The sequence below is a fragment of the Apodemus sylvaticus genome, chromosome 19 (assembly GCF_947179515.1).
Source record: "Apodemus sylvaticus chromosome 19, mApoSyl1.1, whole genome shotgun sequence".
Classification (NCBI taxonomy): Eukaryota; Metazoa; Chordata; class Mammalia; order Rodentia; family Muridae; genus Apodemus; species Apodemus sylvaticus.
The window spans coordinates 43729822-43751706 of NC_067490.1; the positions used below are offsets into that span (position 1 = coordinate 43729822).

Consider the following 21885-nt stretch of genomic DNA (forward strand, 5'->3'; position numbering starts at 1 on the left):
TTTTGGAAGTCAGACAGACCACCCGTTTATTTACCACACAAACAAATCTGTGGGAGAAGCTTCTGGCTGATGTCAAGCTGAAGAAAAGACAGGTCACGGAGGACGCAACTTCCCCTGCAGGCTTGGCAGAGAGGCAGCTCCACAGAGCTTCCACGCTCCTCTCTCCTGGGGAGTCAGAGGTAGTCACGGTTGCATGGACCAATGGAGTGTACGCTTAGAGAGAGTGTCCTTAATAATTTCCCCAATGGGAAGGAGTTTCGTTTTCCCTGTCTCTTAGGAGACCAGGCTAACAGGTCACTGGAAAACAAGCGTTGGTGCCAGGGCCTCCGGTGGAGACCAGTGTGCCTTTTCAGAGACAGGTATTTGAATCCTCACTTTTGGCTTAAGGGTCATTCTGTATGCATTCTGGGATTTTAGGGGCGTGTCTTGGTGGGACTGGTGCCAGAGACTGACAGGTCACACTATACCAGGATCCGTCCTGTTTCTGGCTCTTTTTCCACTCCACTGGCAGCTGGTTATTCTTAGCCACAGATTGCTCGCACCCTAGTGTTAACTTATTAGAGCTGTGGAGAAAGGTTGCTGGGCAGGGAAAGGCGCTGTGGAATGAATGGTGGCTAGTAAGATCATGGCTGTCTGTCTTCTGTTACCTCCTCTGGAAGTATGGCCAGGATTTCCCTCTCCCAGCCGTCCACACGGGACCATCTCCTGCTGGGAACCTTGTCTTGGTTTTCCTCAGCCCTCGCAGTCTTCTGTCTCAGCTCACCTGCTCAGTAGTACAAAAAGCACACATTAAACCTCCCGGAAAGGTTTCAAAGGCTCACAGACTGGAGCTAGGCAGGAGGCAGAGAACTCCCGTGGCCAGACCTCATGAGCCTGCTGTGGCTGACTCCAACTGGCCTGAGGCCCTGTTCCTTGCCCATTGCAAGAAGGGATTGCGATTGCGCCAGAGGCGGATTTTTAGGCTGACAACCCAAGCAGCTGGCTGAGTGTGAGAACTTTACCCCCGAAGAATGACAATGACTAACTGGGACAATTCTGTTTTTGTTCACTCTCCTTAATTTGGAAGCGAGCCCAGGGAGAGGGAGTTGGGAGACATGGAGCACAACGAAGTGAAGACAGGCAGGGGGCTGATGGGTCAGCAGGGGGATTCCTGCTTCCTCCGCGCACGCGCTGAGAAGCAGAGGAAACTGAAGTCTTTGCCGTTCTCTTTACCTTCCACACAGATGTCAGTCTTGGGGTGCCTGGCACAGGCAAATGGTACCTACATTTTCCCTACACCCTCCCACAAGGAATCTATCTGGGAGACAGCCTCTGTGGCTTGCCATTTACCACATAAAGGAGCTAATAGGAATTTATTTGGTGCGGTCCTCAGGTGAGGGCAGAGAGGCTAAAAGACCACAGGCATGGGCCATTCCTCCCTGTAACTCAATCATCCGTGGCAGCCAGACATGACCTCTGTGTCTGCTCCCCAGAGTCCTAGGAGCAGAGGTCACAGCTCAGCTGGGTCCCAGGATGAGTTTACTTTCCCAGGCCTCCCTAGGCTGTGCCCAGGGGGGAAAAGTTCAGGCAATCTCAGCATGACTAGATGTCTACCCCCAAATGTCATGGGACTACTGCTGGCGAGCGCGGCGGGCAAATCCAGGCTGATTCTGTTCTGGTGGTGACTGCCTGGTGAGAGACCTCGATGTTCGCAGTGTTATTTATGGAACGAGAGTTTAAAGGGTTGCTGGGCGTGTGCAGCTACGGAAAGATCAGAAGGACGCTTTCCTCTGAGAGGCCGCCTGATGTAAGGAAAGAACTGTAGGGTCGGACTTCATCCGGGATGAATAACGCCCTAAGCAAGGTGGTCCTTTTGTGTTTTCCTCCTTAGACCATGGACACGGTGCGCATTGCGGTTGTCGGAGCTGGTGTGATAGGGCTGTCCACTGCCGCGTGCATTTCCCAGCGGGTCCCCCGATGCTCCGTTACTGTCCTCTCAGACAGGTTCACTCCTGATACCACCAGCGATGTAGCAGCTGGGATGCTTCTTCCTCACACATATCCAGGTGAGAGAGATGGGTATATTTGCAAGATGCTAATTCCACGCTATGCACCTTTCTTGAGACCACTTCCCAGAGTTCCTTTGCTTACAGCAGGCATGGGTGATCCTGAAGATTCCCTGCTGTCCCCCAGTCATCTTTAAAAGAGGCCCTTCATCTGCGAGTTCCTCCAAATCACGGGGGACCTCCAACCTCTCTGTGGCTGAGTGTCTCGGTCTCCGGGGGTCAGCTTCCTTTTCTTTCTGCTGTCGCGAGATGAAGGCTTGGATTCGTTCGCGGGATTTCTTCCCTAGACAGGATTCAGAGCAGACATGTCCTGCCCCATGCCTCTCCAGCGGCAGGCTCTTGTGAAATTAAATAAGCTAATCACAGACTTCAGGCCAGTGCCCTGCACTGAGCCCCCCACCCCCCACCCCCCTACCCTCTGTCAGCATTTGCAACCACCCACGCCACTCTGGCTACAACAGTTTTGCTTGACCAGCACTTGAATATGAATTAGCACGGGCTTGCTTGATCCACAGCCGAATTGGAACTTTTATTCGGGGATGATTGCTGTAGCACGTGCCTCAGCCACTGGTCTTGCTTTTTAGGTTCAGGGGTAGGGACATGGGAATGCATATTAAATCAACTCTCCTCAGTGACATAGGTCATTGAAGGACAGTCCATTGAGTTCTAACGTAAAATCTGCAGTACAACTATTATTTCTTCTTGGTCTCTAAACAAGCAACCTATCTGCAATTTGGGAAGAGAGTATGGCACTCACACGGGCACGCTTTTTATTGATGTCAATTTTAGTCAATATTATAGAAATATGTATTGATTCTGTAACCAGTGCTTTATTTATTTAAAAGTCTTACTACTAATTTATCCTTATTGACCTAGGGTCCCTGCTTGTTACCTACCTCCTCTTATAAGGAGCCTCTCAGTTCTTTCTGTTATCCCAGAAATGTGCCTGGCTGGATTTCCCCGTCATACACCCATTCCTTCTCAGGCTGGCATCTTGGGACTGGCTATACCTTGTACCAAAGACTCGCTTCTGGCCCCTATGCCTTTCACTTTGCCTAGCCTGTTTCTAGTCCCTCAGTAGATCATTACAAGAGTAAGTCAGACACAGCAACAAGTAAAATTCTGAGAATTCTGTTGAAATGCTCCTCCCTGACTACACTTGTGGCAGAGGCACAGTCACGACCATTTTCTTCACACGATCCATTGCTTTTCTCCATGATCTCGCAGATACCCCGGTGCCCACGCAGAAGCGATGGTTTAGAGAGACCTTCCAGCATCTTTCTGAAATCGCCAAGTCTGCAGAGGCTGCAGATGCGGGGGTTCACCTGGTGTCTGGGTAAGGAAAGGGATCTGAAGTTGTTGCAGGCATAAAAACAAAACAGAGCAGAAGTCAGAGGTCAGCAGAACATTTATCAGCCCTGGGGAGGATTTAGAAAGGACTTCAGAGAACTTGAGAAACACTACCTACAGAGTTAGGGGGATTGGTAATTTTTGTTTTAACCACTGCCATTTCTTGTCACACATACATAATATAAAATATAGTAATATATTTTATATTATATAACATATACACCATATATTATATATTGTATATGTCTACTATACATATAATATACACATGTATAATATACTGTATATGTATAGTATATGTATAATATATTATGTGTGTATACTATATCATATATGCATAATATATTATTTATTTATAAATAGTATAAATATTTATATATAGCATAAATTCTCTCTATATTTATATATAGTATAAATTCTCTATATATAATTTTCCTGAAGGAATGTGAAGTGGTTTGGGCATATGGGAAAAACCAAGCAAAGGTCCTGAATAGCAAGTCATCCCTGAGTGTGAGTATGTGGAGGGTGGGGTAGCCAATGGAAAGCCAGGAGATGGGGCACAGGCTTGGGCAGAGACCTTAGGCTGAGGAGAGTCTAATTTTTTTGAGAATCATTAGAAATCAGGATGCCCTCCCCAAAGTAAGTTTTATGCATCCATCACTAAAATTTCTTTTTGGGGAGGGATAGAGTTGGAAATTGGGCTTAGGGCCTTGCACATGCAAGGACTGTGCTTACAACTGAGCTATATCTCCAGTCCTAAAATTATCTCTTGAAGTGTCATTTGGAAAATAGCATTTCTGGAACCATCCATATGTTTCCATCTGACTATTAATATCTGATTGGATGCACACTTAAGCAAGGTTTGAGGACATATCCAATTTAACACTTCTAACACAGACAGCCCTCAAAACATGACAATTCCATCCTACATTCCCCTAAGCAGAGACTGCTAAATGTTCTAGCATCTTTAATTCAGGTCATCAAACTAATTGGTGTCATCAAATGACAAAAGACATTTGTCACCCATGTTATCTTCGGAAGGCTGTGCCTCCCGAAGACCAGAGGGATATTTTCAAGGGCAATTCTATCTTTGTGACATTAAGACAATTTTAAAAGTGTCAGTCTTGGGACTGGAGAGATGGCTCAGTGGTCAGGAGCATTCTCCATTCTCATAGAGGACGTGGGTTCAGTTCCCAGCACCCACACCATTACTCACAACCGCCTGCAGTTCCAGTTCTAGGAGCTCTGGTGTCCCCTCTGGCCTCTGTGTGTCTGCCTGCACACAGTATCCATAAACATATGCAGGCACATACATACACACGCATACATATAACAAACAAATAACATTTAAAAAACAGAACACACACACACATAATAAACAAATAACATTTAAAAAAACAGAACACACACACACATACATCTAATAAACAACATTTTTTTTAAAAACAGAAGAAAGTAAAAGTACCAGTCTCTTCATTTGATGCCAGGCCCCAAGGACACGTCTTCTAGGTTCATGCATGTATGGAGTGCATACTTATGTCAGAAGGATTTCTACTCTTTCTTCCACAACCTCCCTCACCACAGAACCACCAGGATGGATATGAAATCCTTACTTTTCCAAAGCCCATACCCCAAGCAGCAGGTTTTGATTAAACACGAGGCATGGATGTCTTTTTATCAATGTCAGGGTCTAGACTCCCTCTCCAACAGTTAGTTATTGAGTGCCATATTGAAACATGGTGTTCCCTGGGTCATGGTCATGCTTAACTTGTTCCAAAACTAATAGGAATTCATCAACATTGCCTCTAACTAATTTTCAGAAACAGATATGTTCCAATAGTCTTTCTCTTCAGAATCAAGGCTTCACAAATGTCCCCTGTATCTCCGATATGACCTTAATCTTCAATCCATTCCCTCAAGAGGACCTTTGGCAGCCCTCTCTGCAGCTGGTCTTCTAGGTCTTAGGGATGTGGCAATAAGGGACTTCATATACAGTAAATGCTTAATAAATGCGTGCTAAGTGAATTTTGCAGAGGACAGACACAGTTCTGTCCTCAAGTGGCTGTGGCCTGTGGGGGAATGTCCCAAATCTTACTAGTTACAAATCAGATGCATCAGTTGCCAAAGACTGGAGTACAGCTGTGGATAGATGTATCTAGAGAAGACACTTGTTTCAAAGAGTCATCAGAAGCTGTGTAGGAAAAAAGTGATTCCAATGAGAACCTCAAGATGAGTGTAAGTTCTTACAGGTGAAGGGATAGAGAGAGGCTCAGAGGAGATTGGTCCAGGTAGAGAGGACAGCTCACACAACCTGACCTGTCTCCTGTGACTGTGGTGTATTGAAGAGCTCATGTAAATCCATGGTATTGAGAGGCCACTGGAGGTTTGGAACTCAGTGAGGTAACTGTTCAGATTTGCATTGCAATGGCGTTTTATCTGTAGTGGAGAGACTAAATAGGGGAAAGAGAGATGATAGTAGGATAGTGTGAAGACAGCAGACAGATTAGCAAAATGCCTAAGAGGAGACGATGTATGCGATGTATGAGATTTAATAGTTAAACCAGGCCAGGGTGGCGACTCCAGAGGTAGAGGCAGGAGGATTGCTGTGAGTTTCAGGCTAGCCTGGTCTAAAGAGTGAGTTCCAGGACAACTATAGCTACATTAAAACAAACAAACAAACAAATAAATAAATAAATAAAAGTTAATGGTGTGGGGAACTAGGGATCAAAGAGGGCTCTTATGAGCACCTGGCAAGATAATTAACATTTTAGACTTGGGCCCTGCTGGAGGGGGAGGTGAAGGGGCAAAGTTGTGGAGGGGGGCCTCAGAACCCAGGAAGGGTTTACACATTGACAGGGAAAAAGACTTGCCAAGCCCAAGGTGCACTTCCCCCTTGTCAGGGTTTCCTTTCTAAGAGCACTGGTGTACTTCAACACACAAAGTCTGGCGTGTCAGCAAATTAACATTCGGGTTGTGTCTTGTTACTTTAGAGCAGGGACAGTTGACAGTTGCTGATGGAAACAATGCAGTACTTAACAGGTCCAGGCGTAGAGAGCAGCTACAGGCAGTCCGTTCCAAGCCCCCCCTTTTTTAAATCTAAAGTTTTGTTGTTGTTGTTGTTGTTGTTGTTGTTGTTGTTGTCATCGTCATTGTTAGATCTTTGAAAGTTTCATGCAATGCACTCTGGTCAGGTTCATCCACTGTTAGAAGCTTCTTGTCAATGACCAATAGTACCGTTGACCCCTCCCTCTGTCCCGACTGCACTGTGGCCCCAGTGACCCCTCCAAAGCCTCCTTTTGGTGACCCCTTACCTTATGACCTAGAACTTGACTTAAATGTCACATCCCTGCTTCCTTCCATCTATCCAGGTATGGTGATGCATATCTTTAATCCCAGCACTCAGGAGGCTGAGGCAGGAGGATCACTGTGATTGGAAGGCCAGCCTGAGCTATATTTTGAGTTTCAGGCCAGCCAAGGTTTTTTGTTGTTGTTGGGGTTTTTTGTTTGTTTGTTTGTTTTTTGTTTTTGTTGTTTTTTTTTCAGCCAAGGTTTTATGGTGAGATCCTGTCTCAAAAACAAACAAAATCCTACTAAAAAAGATATCATGTTGAAAATCGAGGCTAACCTATGGGTTCCTTACATTTTCCTTTTCTTCTTCATGTGAAGGGCTGTGCAAAAACATTAAAAACACTTTTCCTCTAAAATACACAGTCTCGTTTAAATAAAGGGAATCATGGAAAAAACATTTCAAAAATAAATAGTTTTGTTAGTTTTGTTTTGTTTTTTGGTTTCTCTGTGCAGTCCTGGCTATTCCAGAGCTCTTCTACAGACCAGGTTGACCTTGAACTCACAGAGATCCTCCTGCCTCTGCCTCCTAAGTGCATGGCACGGGGCCACCACTGCCCAGCCTAGTAAGTAAATTTTTTAAAAAGTCATGCTATTTATTTTTATTATGTTTTTTGTTATGCTTAGGGTTAAACATCTGAACTGTTGAATGCTAGCTGGGACTTACTCACAAAGTAAAGTCCCAGCCTTGCAAGTACTTTACAAACATCAGATGCCTTCAGTTGTGAGCATCTGAAATCTAGTTATTCACTTATCAGCCAAGAGATCGGAGGGATTCATCTCTCCCTCTTTGTGTTTATAGGAAGTAAAGTTTTAAAATGCTTTAGGAAGCTTTATATCAATGGAGTTTAGGAGTTAATGAAAAACACACAATTTCACAAAATGTAAGGAGCATTTTCCACTTCCGGTGCTTCAGTTGGCAGATATTTCGCAGCGTCCCCGCTGAAGAAGTGCCTTTCTGGGCTGACGTCGTGCTGGGATTTCGGAAGATGACAGAAGCGGAGCTGAAGCGATTCCCTCAGCATGTGTTTGGTCAGGCTTTTACAACCCTGAAGTGCGAGACGTCTGCCTACCTCCCGTGGCTGGAGAAAAGGTTGGTGGAAACGTCTCTGTGTTCTGCCCTGTTTGACATGGTGATGAATTATCACACAGCCTGATAAAGCACACAGCACACTCTCTGGGACTTTCCTGTATGGTCCTGCCGCTCAGCTCACCAACAGCCAGGGGTTGGTGGAAGCATCTGCAGAGTGTTTGTGAGGCAGGGATGAAGTCTTTAGCCCGTGCATGGTAACTCAGTACCTCATTTATTCCCATTACCTCAGAGCAAAGCCGGTTACTAAAATCTTGAATCTCAGTTCAAAAACTGGAGGTGTTCAGATAAAGAACCTTTAGTTCTTTGGATGGGAAAAAAAAATCTTATATTGATCATAAATTATTGTTTAATCTTTTTTCTCATCTTCAGTAAAAATTAGCTTCGTTATTTATTGTTGCTAACATGTGAGGGATGAGAACATAAAATTGACAACCTTTCGAAAGTGTGGATTTGCTTCCTTAAAATTTACACCTTCGACCTTTGTCAGTTCATTCTGGCCTGGTTTCAGCACATCCTGTGTCTAGCTCGTTAGGACAGCGACAGTGTCTTCATTTGAGACCCATCAACAAATCTCTTGCTGATTTTCTCAGCCATTGTGTGATGTTGGGGGGGGTCGGGGTGGGTGGGGTTGTAAAACATAAGCACTGTCAGTCCCCAAATCTAGGTGTGGTGTAAAGAACCCATATCTAAAATGTTTGGGACTGGAAGCATTTTGAAATTTAGTTTTCCTCCTCCCCCTCCTCCTCCTCTCCTTCCTCCCTCCTCCCCTTCCTCCTTCCCCTCCTCCCTCCTCCTCCTCCCCCTCCTCCTCCTCCCCTTCCTCCCTCCTCCCCCTCCTCCCTCCTCCCCTTCCTCCTCCCCCTCCTCCCTCCTCCTCCTCCCCCTCCTCCTCCTCCCCTTCCTCCCTCCTCCCCCTCCTCCCTCCTCCTCCTACCCCTCCTTCCTCCTCCTCCTCCTCCTCCCTCCTCCTCTTCTTCTTTTTAATATAACTAATGAGCCAGGCCTCTGGCCAGATGGTCCAATAGGGAATGACAAGGGTTACCTGACTCCTTTTCTTTCATAAAAGGCGTTGTGGAACAGGGTAGTGCCTCATAGCAGCCCAAGGGGAGACCTTCAGGCTGGCGGGAGGTGGGGCAGTGAAGGAATTGGGCATCTGGGGCTCACTCTGTGGGCTGGGCAGACCCAGATGGGCAGCCACACAATCCCTGCTGCTCCTCACACTTGGGCCTGTTCTGCTGCCTCCTACGCCTCTCGCCCACAGTGTGCGCGCACTCAGCCTTCTGTGTCCTGATTCAAAGGGGAACGTTCCTCTCAGCGGGTGCTGGAGCAATGGCTTCAGCCTCGGCGCTAGCTAGGAAGTGACAAAGCCCAGGAAAAGCATAGTATTTTATTATAACTTAAATCGTTCATTCTTTTCCAAAACCAGCAAAGGTTTCTCAAACATTGCCCAATAATGCCTAGAACAACCCAACATGCAAAAGCCCTCAGAGGTCTAATCACCTATGCAGGTAATATTTTATATCTTGGGACAGCAAAGTCGCTCACTTGGCTGGTTTTTTCTTTTCTTTTTTTTTTTTGGCTTGCCATCTCAGGAAATGAATCACAGAGGCAATAAGTCTCCTGCCAGGCAGCCTACCTACATAAATTATCCTGAAGGGAGCAGAGTCACCCTGCATTTGACGGCCTGGTGCTTCCATTCAGTGCTGGGGGCCTGTAATTTAGACCAGTTGATGGCTTTCCAGGGTGCCAGGCTTTTCCCCACGGCCCACACAGATCACACCGCTGCCCTCCCTGCCCACGCCGCTGGCTTCTCTGTGGCTTTTTCTGGGCAGGCATCGAATCTCCAAGTTTTCCTCATATTCCTTGTGCTCTCCCACCTGCCTGACACCTATGGTTTCCTAGATTCTATAGAAACACACGCCTACACCGTACGTCACCTAGAGGACAGGCTGTCCCCGCTTTATTCTTGACCAACTTGCAAGGGCCTTTCCTTGGGTGTGGCACAGACTGCTGTGCTCCTCTCCTGAAGCCCACTCTGGGCCATCCCTTAGGGACTGCCACCCCAGCCTACCTTCTGTCCTTCAGTGTCCATCAGAGGCGTATGAGGCCACACAGGCTGTGGACATAGTTGAACGCACTCACTGCTGTTTTCCCCTGGGTATAAGCAAGGAAGGATTGAGAGGATACTGCCAAAGACTAAAAGAGGATGGCACCTGCTTTTCCTGGCGCTGGTGGTAAGCTTCGTAAAGAACAGACGCAAGATGCGGGTGCAATGACCTCTGTGGGTTTCCTAAGGCCTTTGCTCCGAGGCATCTTCCCGGCTGGTTCTTCTTCCTCACCACCGCCTCTCTGGACTAAGAGAGCCTGGCTGCTCCCCCTCCGGCCTCTCTGCCTACAGAACCCTGGGCCATATCCGGATACCATCCTCCGAGGGGCCGAGGAACGGGAGGCTGCTTTATACCTGATGCTTGGTGTGTTTGGTGTGATTAGTGTGTATTCATGGAGTCGCCCAGGCTGGGTGGACACTGGAGAGATTGCAGTAGCGCGCAGCTCACCGTGAGGGACTTAGTGAGAGCAGAATTAGACAGTCCGCATGCATCTGGTGGCTTGGCCAACCTATAATACATCTTAAAGCTCTACTCTGGAGCGACATCGGGCATAGCGACAGGACGCGTTGCTATGAAGAAACCAGATTTCCCTTTAAGACTTGCCAACTGAAACTTTGAACAAAGGCTTCCTCCTGGTTGCGAACAAATTGATCGAACATAGGTGATTGTTTTTATCTCTGATGAGAAAGTGCTGCTGTTTGGGTTGGGATCCGGGAGTCAGCTTGAAGCTAACAATGAACATGCAGCAATCTTAAAACAACTCTCAGAAGTTCCCATCTTCCATGAGCCCTGCCCCGCTCTGCCCCGCTCTGCCCCGCTCTGCCCCGCCCCACCATCCTAGAGCAATGACTTCAGCCTCAACGCTAGCTAGGAAATGAAAAACCCAGAAAAAGCATATTATTTTATTATAACTTAAATCGTTCATTCTTTTCCAAAACCAGCAAAGGTCATCCCCTTCAAACATTGCCCAATAATGCCTAGAACAAGCCAACATGCAAAAGCCCTCAGAGGTCTAATCACCTATGCAGGTAATATTTTATATCTTGGGATAGCAAAGTCACACACTTAGCTGTTTTGTGTTTTGTTTGTTTTGTCCCTTACGGCTCTCCTTATCTACAGCTCTCTTCATCTTCAGTGTGGCGTCCAAGCCTCTCTCCATTTCTCACCTCTCTACTCCAAACCTGTTTTCCCATGGTAACTAAAAACTCATTCTGATTGGCTTTAGAGACCCCTACCAGGGTCGCCTCTACTCATTCTCCGATGAGAGGAGACCTGACTCCATACCAAGAGAGATGTCCTCCTTCAGATACCGAGTGGTTAGAGTCAGAGCTCCTGGCCGCCCTGATAAGCCAGGTTTGGTCCCATCCTCCATAAATCAATTAAACGTGCAGGTAACGTGAAAAGCATAGCTAACAGACTAACAAAAAGGAGTGTTAGTCAGTCTAGCCACATTGTAACAAAACCAAAGAGGTCTACCCCACCCTCCTGAGCCAGCCAACTTCAGGGTTCAAGGAGAGGGCCAGAACCACTCTGGTCAGCGTGTGGTCCGGGTGCACACTGTGTCCTGCTGCAGTCTTTTCTGCACATGGTCTAACAAGCTGTCAGGACTGCCTAAATCTCTCTCCAGGAGACACTCCCCTCTGTCTAACACAGGGGTTCAGCCTTCCTCTCTCAGCATGGGATTCCTGGGGGAAATTTCCATTTCTTGGAGTCCATTCTCAACAGTCTGATAGCTAAAGTGAGGGGATAAACATCTCTAGAATGTCTTCGCTTCTACAGGGATTCACCGATGCCTGAGAAGCCAGTTGGGCAAGGGCAGGGTACCGGTCTTCTTCTCCTCCAGCTGCAGAAGTTTCCTGGGCATGCAGTCTGCAGAGACATAACCCCAAGTCTTTTACCTCGTCTCCAGTATCGACTTAATCTGCAAAAGGAGTGTTCACCATATAGTTTAGCAATTCAGATGGTTACTTAGGTAACCAGCTTAGAAACCACTTAAAAGTTAAATGATTTTAAAGTGTCTACTATTCTTCCTTTTCTCTTCATCAAGTTTCTATTTAAAAATTAGAATGTGTCTCGTAGGTTGGTCCCAGGCGAGTGGGTCCCAGGGTGTGGTCAGGCAGCTCCCTGGGGTCGGTTTGTCTCTGCACTGAGCTGTCCCCTCCACCCTGCCCTGTTCTCCACCCCACCCCCAAAGCTCTCTGCTCCCCACTACCAGTCCTCCCTGCAGTATTTCTCCAACAGAGCCCCTCCTTCTGCCTCAGCGCTCTGAGTCAACGCAGCCCCCTTTTCCTCGTGGATTCTCAGCCCATGGTGTTCTCCCTCTGCAGGATGGGGTCTCGCTCAGTTGCCAGAAGTCCCAGAGGAAAGCAATGGCGTGTTTTTGCAGCCCCGGTCGGTCTCCTCAACTTTTGCCATAGCAGCCTCATATGGTTGTAAAAGCAAGTTTTAGGCACCTGGTCATCTAAGTTTATATCTGGCTTTTGGATACAGTTTGATTCTCTACACTAGTGTGAGGGTCTTGATATACATATGCATACGCATACACATCATACACATATATAGCATATACATATACATCATATATATCATATACTTATACATCATACACATATACATCATATACTTATACATCATATATATATCATATACACATATATATACATATATATCATATACATATACATCATATACATATATATCATATACTTATACATCATATACATATACATCATATATATCATATACATCATATACTTATACATCATATATATATACATCATACACATACATATACATATATATCATATATATCATATACACATATATATCATATACATATATAGCATATACATATATATCATATACATATATATCATATACACATATATATCATATACATATATATCACATGCACATACACATACACATGTATATCCCTGAGATATATGATGATGGGTGGGCACGATCATGCACTCCCATTCAGACAGCACTGGCTGACCTGTCTCTGGACATGAGAAATAAGTTTCTTCCACCGGATTCAAAAGGACTCAGCACAACAAGTCTGGCCAGGCCTTCCAGAAGCCCAGCCACAGGCCGCTTGGCTCCTTCCTCTCCCTTATCATAGCTCCCAGGGATGGCTGTTGAAATAGAAAAGAACATTTGCATTTATTGAATTCTCTCATAGACCTAACTACTCTTTGATTTTCCCTGGGCTATGGTTAAGGAAACAAGTTCAGTGAATTTAAGAAAATTACATGAACCCTAAGGCTGAGAAGTCCACTTATTTCCCTGAATTAGAAAATTAACCCTGAGTTCTGATTCAAACGGTGGAGCCCAGGAATGTTCAAAGACTAGCACACGGAACCCACATCCTATTAAAAGAAAAACAAAGGCAAGATAGCGATGAAAAAGAACAACCAAGTAAGGCCTTTACGGAGTCCAAATGGTCGTCGTTAAACATAAGCAGTACACGGTGTGAGACAGGGCTACCCACTGGCCACAGAGCCCGGCTCGTGCTTTATAGCGGCAAACCCTTGACCCTTCTAGAAAAGCAGCTGCAGCAGCTGTGGTGGGTCACGCTGTAGTCAGGCCTGCTCCAGATACCAGCTTCTTTCAGTTTCACAGTGAGCTGATACAGGTGGCCTCACAGCGATATGTCGATATGTCGAAAGGAGCTTAGAGAGATCGGCTACCTTAAGGAGCTTGCAGGGACAGCAGGGGCGATGGCTTTCCCTCCGAGTCTTTTCCCAGTGCTTGTCTGAGGTTAGTCTTTGACAGCGTCATACATTTAAGAACTTTTGTTTTCATTTTCCACTACCCTCTCTCATGCCTCTGCCTCCTCTGTTCAAACCCTTTGTCCTGGTTGTGAGAAAACATGGTCAAAGCCACGTGGGCAGGAAAGGGTTTCTTGAGCTTGTATGTTCTGATTACAGTCTATCAGAGGCTGCGCATGGGTGCTGCTTCCTGGATTGCTCTGCACGGCTCGCTCCGTGTCTTAGGGTTTCATTGCTCTGAAGAGACACCACAGTCCCAGCAACTCTTACAAAGGACAACACTTAATTGGGGCTTACAGTCCAGGGGTTTAGTTCTTTATCATCATGGCGGAAAGCATGGTAGTGTCCAGGCAGGCCTGGTGCTGGAGAAGGAGCTGAGAGCTCTATGTCTGGGTCGGCAGGTGGCAGGAAGTGACAGTGAGACACTGGCCAGACTTGAGCTTCTGAGACCTCAAAGCCCACTCATCTGGTGCACACTTCCTCCAACAAAGCCATACCTACTCCAGCAAGGCCAAGCCTCCTAATCATACCACTCCCTATGAGCCCTTGGAGGGGGGGCATTTTTTTTTTAATATTTTTATTTTCTATATTCTTTGTTTACATTCCAAATGATTTCCCCTTTCTCAGATCCCCCCTCCCAATATGACCCATAAACCTTCTTCTTTCCATCCCTTCTCCAATCACCTCCCTCCTTTTTCTCTGTCCTTATATTCCCTTCCAATGCTAGATCAATCCTTTCCAGGATCAGGACCCTCTCCATACTTCTTCATGGGAGTCATTTGTTATGCAATTTGTGCCTTGGGTATTCAGAGCTTCTGGGCTAATTAATATCCACTTATCAGAGATTGCATTCCATGTGTATTCTTTTGTGATTGGGTTACCTCACTTAGGATGATATTTTCCAGATCAAACCATTTGCCTAAAAATTTTGTGAATTCATTGTTTCTAATTGCTGAGTAGTATTCCATTGTGTAAATATACCACATTTTCTGTATCCATTCCTCCTTTGAGGGGCATCTGGGTTCTTTCCAGCTTCTGGCTATTATAAATAAGGCTGCTATGAACATAATGGAGCATGTGTCTTTATTGCATGCTGGGGAATCCTTTGGGTATATGCCCAGGAGAGGTATAGCAGGGTCCTCCGGAAGTGTCATGTCCAGTTTTCTGAGGAACCTCCAGACTGATTTCCAAAGTGGTTGTACCATCTTACAGCCGGGTAGGGGCATTTTTATTCACACGACCATACTTAGTCTGCTTTCTTATATAACCCAAGACCACCCACCCAGGGATGGCACCACCCACAGAAATCACCACTCAAGAAAATGCCCCACAGGCTTGCCCACTGGCTGATCTGACGGAGGCCTTTTTTCCATTGAGATTCCTTCTTTTCAGATAACTCTCTCTGTTATCTAGCTTACAAAACAAAACAAGACAGGCAGCTCACCTTTCTTCCAGACAGCTCTTGGCCTACTTTTGTGTATTTTTTTTTCTTTTTTTGTGACTCACTGAGTTTAGTGAGGATTATTTACAAAACAAGTGTGTGTGTGTGTGTGTGTGTATTACTAGAACACGGGCAAATTATCAGCAGCTACCAAACAGAAAAACAATTTTAGCTCCTCCCCCAGAAACTACCAGAGAAGGGCGGGGCCTCATGAGCCCCTCCCCGTCCATGATAAAGCTTGGATTGGCCCAGTCTGTGCCCGTCTTTTGCAGGTCACACCAGCTGCTGCCAGTTCTTGGTTGCAGCAGCCAGATAATGTCCAGAAGACCTTTTCCCCTCAAGCCCTCCTCCCTGCCTTCTGGCTTTTATGCTTTTTCCTTTCCATGTTTCGGTGGCGTTGGTGCTTACAGGGTGCTGGTTCGAGTCACCGCAAAGCACCAGCTCACTCCCCTTTCTGTGGCAGTGTTCCGCCTGAGAGGACGGTTTCTCCTTTAAAGACAGTCTGTTAATGCACATCCAAATTGTCGCATGGAGAGAGCAGAAACTTATGTCCGTAAAATAAAATGTTCTGTTCTCACTCATTTAAATCACTCTCCCACACTAAAACTTTTCACGGTTATTTGTGGCCCTGTGGTCGCTTGCCAGGCTGGGTCTTTGGTTTTCTTGTCCCAGGTAAATGGCATAGCCTTCCACCGGCTTTCTGAATAACAATCATGGATGCATAGGGTGAAAATTAGTGCCTGAAACAGCCTCTTGGACTGAACGGAAAGGAAGTACACTCCAGGTTCGAATTACTGAGGGCTTAGCATAGCTGGGCCTTCTGTAAATATTTAGTATATAATGCATGACTCAAATCCAGAGGTTTCCAGCTGCCCTTCAAATCGCTCAGTGGTGAAATGGTCCCCACTGTGGGAGGCATGCGGCAATTGATGGACTGCTCACCAGCCACCGCGAGAAGGCAGCTGCTAGGTCTGTGGCCCTGGGGAACGCCTCACATACTCGCCTCTACTTCTGGCACTGGTCAGAGAGCCAGTTCCTCGCAGACCTCAATGCAAGTCTCAGTTGAGCTTCCCAGCTAGCACATGGGGATAGAGAGTCAGAATCTCTTCTTGTTGAGTTAAAATCAGCAATGAAACCGTGCCACCATTTCTAGGCACGCCTATGTGCTGTGTCCGGGAGGCTCTGACTTTCCTTGTGTTTTCCTTCTTGTGGAACCTTTGTCCATCTGGAATGGAGGAGGGGTGTGCTGAGAGCTGGCGTGGGCACTTCTGCCCTCCCAGAGGCGGGGAGGGTAGAGGCATCCAAACCTCTGTGCTGTCAGTCACATTGTCCCGTGATCTCTCCTGAGTGACAGCAGACGGGGAGACAGATGTCTCTGTGGTACCAGGCTATTTGTCAGAGTTATCCAGAGATGGAACCAACTGTCTGATTGTGTGTGTGTGTGTGTGTGTGTGTGCGCGCGTGCACACACACACACACACACACACATACACGCACATATCTGTATGTTGATACTTCATTCTCTTCCAGTTCTTTCTCTGGTCCCTGAGAAAGAGCACCATGTCTTATTACATTTTGTTCCTCTTAGTAATGCTTTGCCTCTGGATCACCAACCTGCATCTGTTGACCAGAACTGCCAAGAGACTCTTGTATTAAATCCCCTGTATCCTATAAGGAACCTAGGAATAAGATTATGGGATTACAAGGGATAAAGATTATGATGACAAGATTACTGAGGTTATTTTTTAAAAAAATGGCTACAGAATTTCCACATTCAATATGAAAAGAGTCTCTGGGATGGCTGGTGGTAGGGGTCATACAACAGCACAAATGTGCTTAGAACCATTGAGCTCTATACTTAAAAATAGCTCCCATGTTGAGTTTTTATGCTGCGTGTATTATCCTACAATTCAAAAACAATTACAAGGCCATTCCATCTCGTTTGGTCCAACAATAAGTGGCCATTTATTCCATCAGCTTTATAGATTGTTCCTTTTGTGAAAACATCCCTCCTACCCTGTGAGTGAGCATGGGTTTGTGTGTGCGTGACAGAGAGAGACAGAGACTGAGAGACAGAGAGAGAACACAGAGCAACCATCTAGTGGAGAGAGCTGACGAGCAGAAAGAACACAAGAATTAACAGCGTGTGACCCAGAGCAGAGGGCGCAGCAGAAAGAACACAAGAATTAACATTGTGTGACCCAGAGCAGAGGGCGCAGCACCTCACAAGGAATGCTAGGGTGTTTAAAGCACAGATCAATTTGGCATTTGTTTTGCATCTAGATAGTGGAACTCTGTGGAATGTTATAAGAGCAAGACATGATTTTCTTTGTTTTGGATTTCCAAAGACGAACCATAGGAGTCGTCATTGACCAAGCACGGGCCCAGACTGTGCTGCGCCACAGTGAAACCCCAAAGCACCGGAAAACCTGTTGTTCTACTCATCCTTCATTTCTGGAAAGTGGGTGAGCAGTGGCTACCAAGGCTCACCCAAGTCTCTCTTCCCCAGGATAAAGGGAAGTGGAGGTCTGCTACTCACCAGGAGAATAGAAGACCTGTGGGAGCTACACTCATCTTTTGATATCATGGTCAATTGCTCAGGCCTGGGAAGCCGGCGACTTGTGGGAGACCCCACGATTTCCCCGGTAAGGGGTCAGGTGCTTCAGGCGCAGGCCCCCTGGGTGAAGCATTTCATCCGAGATGGGGATGGGTTGACTTATGTTTACCCTGGCACGTCCTATGTAACCCTGGGAGGCACCAGACAGAAAGGAGACTGGAATCTGTCCCCAGATGCAGAACTTAGCAGAGAGATATTTTCTCGATGCTGCGCTCTTGAGCCTTCCCTCCACAGAGCCCGTGACATAAAAGAGAAAGTAGGTCTGAGGCCCAGCAGGCCAGGTGTGCGGCTGCAGAAGGAGATCCTAGTGCGGGGGGAGCAGAGGCTACCCGTGGTCCACAACTACGGCCACGGGAGCGGGGGCATCTCTGTGCACTGGGGCTCTGCTCTGGAAGCCACCAGGCTGGTGATAGAGTGTATCCACACCCTCAGGACCCCAGCGTCCACGTCAAAGCTGTAGCTGACAGCAAGTAATCCAGGTGAGAGGGGTCGAAGCACAGACTAAGGTCCGGAACCCGGTCTCGTAACTGCCCTACTGTTTGAAAGTTGAATCTTACCTTCTTTGTTTTCAATATTAGAAATTACACAACGCGTATCAGTAGACTTAGAAAGCTTGCCAGTAACGACACAGAACACACGAAGCTCCGTTTCTGTCGAAATATGCGCTCTCTAAAAATACTTGTTCTATAGGGTAAGATTTGGGGAGGATCGAATGCTAATTTATGTGGATGATGTAAGCGATAGGGGTTTTTGTATCTTTGTCTCAGAAGCACATATGCACATATGAGGAGATTAAATGTGTGGGAAAGATACTTGGCTTCCTGTCCGTCGTAGAGCTGTGCAGGATCCCCTCAGGTCATGGAGTCAACCGAGGAAGTGTTTTCATCTCACTGGATTGGACCACACAGTGCGGACCCCTGTATTCAGCTGAGTGTAGACCGCAGCCACTTCCTCCTCCAACTGGTACTGACAAAGGGGGGTGGAGTCGCCTTCGAAGGCTGCACTGGTTTTGCAGCCTCTTCGTGTCTGTCACCGGGTGTTTTGTTGTTTCTGGGACCAAACACCGAACAGAAACAACCTAAAGAATGAGTTTGCTCATAGCTGCAGCCCACGGCGCCAGGTGAGGGCCCTTGTAGAACAGAGCTGTGAGCGCACATCTGCCAGGGCTGATGGGTGAGACCCCGGCATCTACGCACTCATTCCCATTCATTTACTCCCCTTCCCCCTCTCCTCCTGCAGCTCTGCCTTCTCCCAAAGGTTCATTGAATTCTCAAATCTGTCCATGGATTAAGTCATTGATTAGGTCATCCGTATCTAGAAACGCTCCACCCAAGGGGGTTCTTTACTTCTCTCCTAAGCAAGCCCCTATCTTGTCAAGCTGCCAACAGGGATTTGCTGTAGCAATCACGGAGGCACGGACTTCATTACCACAAACTGCGGTGGGCGAGCACTGCCGAAGATCAAATCGTCCATGCAACCAAGGAGCTAATTTGCGAATGGAGACGGAACAATCATTTTTAAATGACATACGACACAAGTGTTCTTCTTCATGTCAAAAAGTACTGGGAGAGAGGGATGTGTCTTGCGATATTGTAAGTTTGAGAATTGCTGAGTTGAGTAATTTAGCCCGGCTCCCTAACTTAGGTCTATTCAGAGCCTTTAACCTCCCGGTACATTACAGATCCTCCGGAGGGTTTTTGGCCTGGGAAAAGATTATTCATTGACGTAATCAATCCTGGGGTGGGGATGTCATTAAATTTTGAGGAGAGGTACTTTTTGTTTGTGAAAAGTAAAGTCTGTTTTGAACCTCCTAGGAGGAATAGATAAATTTGGCCATAAATATAGGGACAGGGCTGGAGAGACGGCTCAACAGTTAAGATTGCTTGTTACTCTTCCAGAGGACAAGAGTTTGTTTCCTGGTGCCCCTGAGGTGCCTACAACCTCCTATAACTACAGCTTCAGGGTTTCTAACCCCTTCTTCTGGCCTTTGTAGGTACACACACACACACACACACTAAATAAATAAATCATGTAAAAATATTTTAAAACATATGGAAGAGAAGCTTATTTTTGCTTTTTTGTTGAGGTTTTGTGTGTGATTTTGTTTGAAGAGAGCACTGTGATTTTCTTTGAAGAGAGCTTCAGACAAAACAATGTTTAATGGGCTACTAAAAATTCTTGCTTAATCAAGCGCTCATTTCTACTAATTTCCACCAGGGGGCGATATTGTATCAATCTCAAATAAACCAGAGCCTCTGAAAATTTAGAAATGACAAGAAATAAAAAGTAGATAAGGAAGTGTGTGGCGTGTGTGGGTTTTTTCTCTCTCCTCCTCCTCTTCTTCCTCTCCCTCCTCCTCCTCTTCCTCCTCCTCCTCTTTCTTCTCCTCCTCCTTCTTGGCCTCTTCCTCCTCCTTTTTGGTGTGGAGACTTCAGAATTTCTAAGGCCAAAATTCAACTATTCTGAATTCTATTTAAAGTAGGCAAGAAAAGCATGTGTTTACATTGAGAGCATGTGCATCGCATGGGAAATGCAGCATGAAAACTGGCGTTTTAACATGGCGAGGTAACCTTTTTAATGGTTAAAAATAAAGATGAAGGGTGGGGCTCGGCACAGCAGGAGTCTCGTCCTTCAAGGGCATCCACATTTTTTCCTACAATACATTTGATCATGTTTTCTCCTCCTCACAAGCAACTACAGACTCTCCTCACTTCCCTACCCCCACACCTTTATAGTCTCTCTCAAAACAAACAAACAAAACACCCACGAGAACTCAAAAATGAAAAAAAGATGTAACATCCCCCAAACTCCCAAGACAAAAAAAAAAAAAAAAAAAAAAAAGTAACCCAAGCAAAACTCCAAGCTATGAAATTTGTTTTGCGTTGGCCAACTGCCTACGCCCCGGCATGCCGTGGTGGAGTGTGGTTGATGTGCCCAGGGCCACTCCGATGGAGAAAACTGACTTCCGCTTTGCCACCAGGTGTCAACCGGAAACAGCACCTTGGGGGGCGGGGACCTGGTCTGCACGTTCGCCCAGTGCTGGGCTCCACGAGGCTCGACCGTGCTTCAAATGTCTCCTCATCCGGTCCTTGCGCTGTGTGGGCGCCCAGTTTCCTCCTTTTGCATCTTGAGTCTCCCACCCTCCATGACCTCTCCCTTTTTTATATCTCTCAAGCTCCACGTTGTGGGACTGGAAGATCAGAGGCTTCCTGGCTACCTGCCCCCGATGTCATTGTCGCTAATTGCTAAAGGCTTCCTTGGTAGTTCTCAAAGGATAGTATTCATGTTAGTCTTGAGCTGCCGATCTGGGCTGCATCATAACATTACATGGGGAGTTGGGGGTGGGGTCCTTGCTCTGTTAAAGCAGAATCTCTAAGACAAGAGGAGAGGGGAAGAAAAGGGAGGGGGAGGGGGAGGTGATGCGGCCTCAGTGTGTGTATAAAGCTGTCCACGGGCTCTGTGCCTTGGCGGAGAATCAGGGCACCATCTCTTTTTCCCTTAGAGCTCCTCCCACCGCTATAGCCCTTACCTGCCCACTCTTCCTTGCCGCCATGCTGCAGAACCTGGAGACTGTGCTAGCTTCAGCAGGTACATCCTCATGCCATCTGTCTGCACCAAGTGGCCTAGGAGAATTAGCGGTCTCCCATAATGGCTCTCTAGAAAGGCTGGAAATTACCTCGCCAGCTAGAGGTTAGCTGCTGTGAGACAGCTACCTGTCCGAAAGATGAGAGATAGAATATGCACATGTACAACCGCCTAAGACAGCAGGGCTCTGAGCCATCATGACCTGCAGCTTCTGTCCAGGAACCAGGTCCCCTTATCTACAAGATACAACACAGGAAGGCAGCAGGCGTGTCAGACTTGCAGGGCTCCAATCAAGAAACCTAAACAATCACTTCTGTAAGGATCGGCACAAAATGCTCAGAGTGTGATTGATGACCGAGATCTTCCCTAATTTTGCCTCTCCTTCTAACTTTGGATCAACGCAAGAAATCAAAACATGCGCCGCTCTCCAGTGACGGTGAACGTCTTGCCTTTGTGGGCCTGCTTGCTGTTTCCCATGTGGAAGGTCTCCAAGCAGGACGTTTCTGACGCCTTGCCCGTTCTATTCCA

At 46.7% G+C, this 21885-nt stretch overlaps 1 protein-coding gene across 1 annotated transcript; it reads left to right on the plus strand.

The window, feature by feature from the left end:
* The first annotated feature begins 277 nt into the window (after window positions 1–277).
* On the plus strand, window positions 278–20061 carry Ddo (D-aspartate oxidase). Its single transcript, XM_052164272.1, has 5 exons — window positions 278–359; window positions 1871–2045; window positions 3273–3381; window positions 7657–7833; window positions 17665–20061. Exons 2-5 carry the CDS (start codon window positions 1874–1876, stop codon window positions 18230–18232), a joined length of 1026 nt encoding a protein of 341 aa, XP_052020232.1. The 5' UTR covers window positions 278–359; window positions 1871–1873; the 3' UTR covers window positions 18233–20061.
* Window positions 20062–21885: the final 1824 nt, after the last annotated feature.

What these genes read in the sequence shown, in the direction of transcription:
- Ddo (XM_052164272.1), top strand. Translation starts at nt 1,874, where the DNA reads ATGGACACGGTGCGCATTGCGGTTGTCGGAGCTGGTGTGATAGGGCTG. An exon ending in TCTTCCTCACACATATCCAG is followed by an intron (nt 2,046 to 3,272) that starts GTGAGAGAGATG and finishes ATGATCTCGCAG; the next exon opens with ATACCCCGGTGCCCACGCAG. An exon ending in GGGGTTCACCTGGTGTCTGG is followed by an intron (nt 3,382 to 7,656) that starts GTAAGGAAAGGG and finishes CCGGTGCTTCAG; the next exon opens with TTGGCAGATATTTCGCAGCG.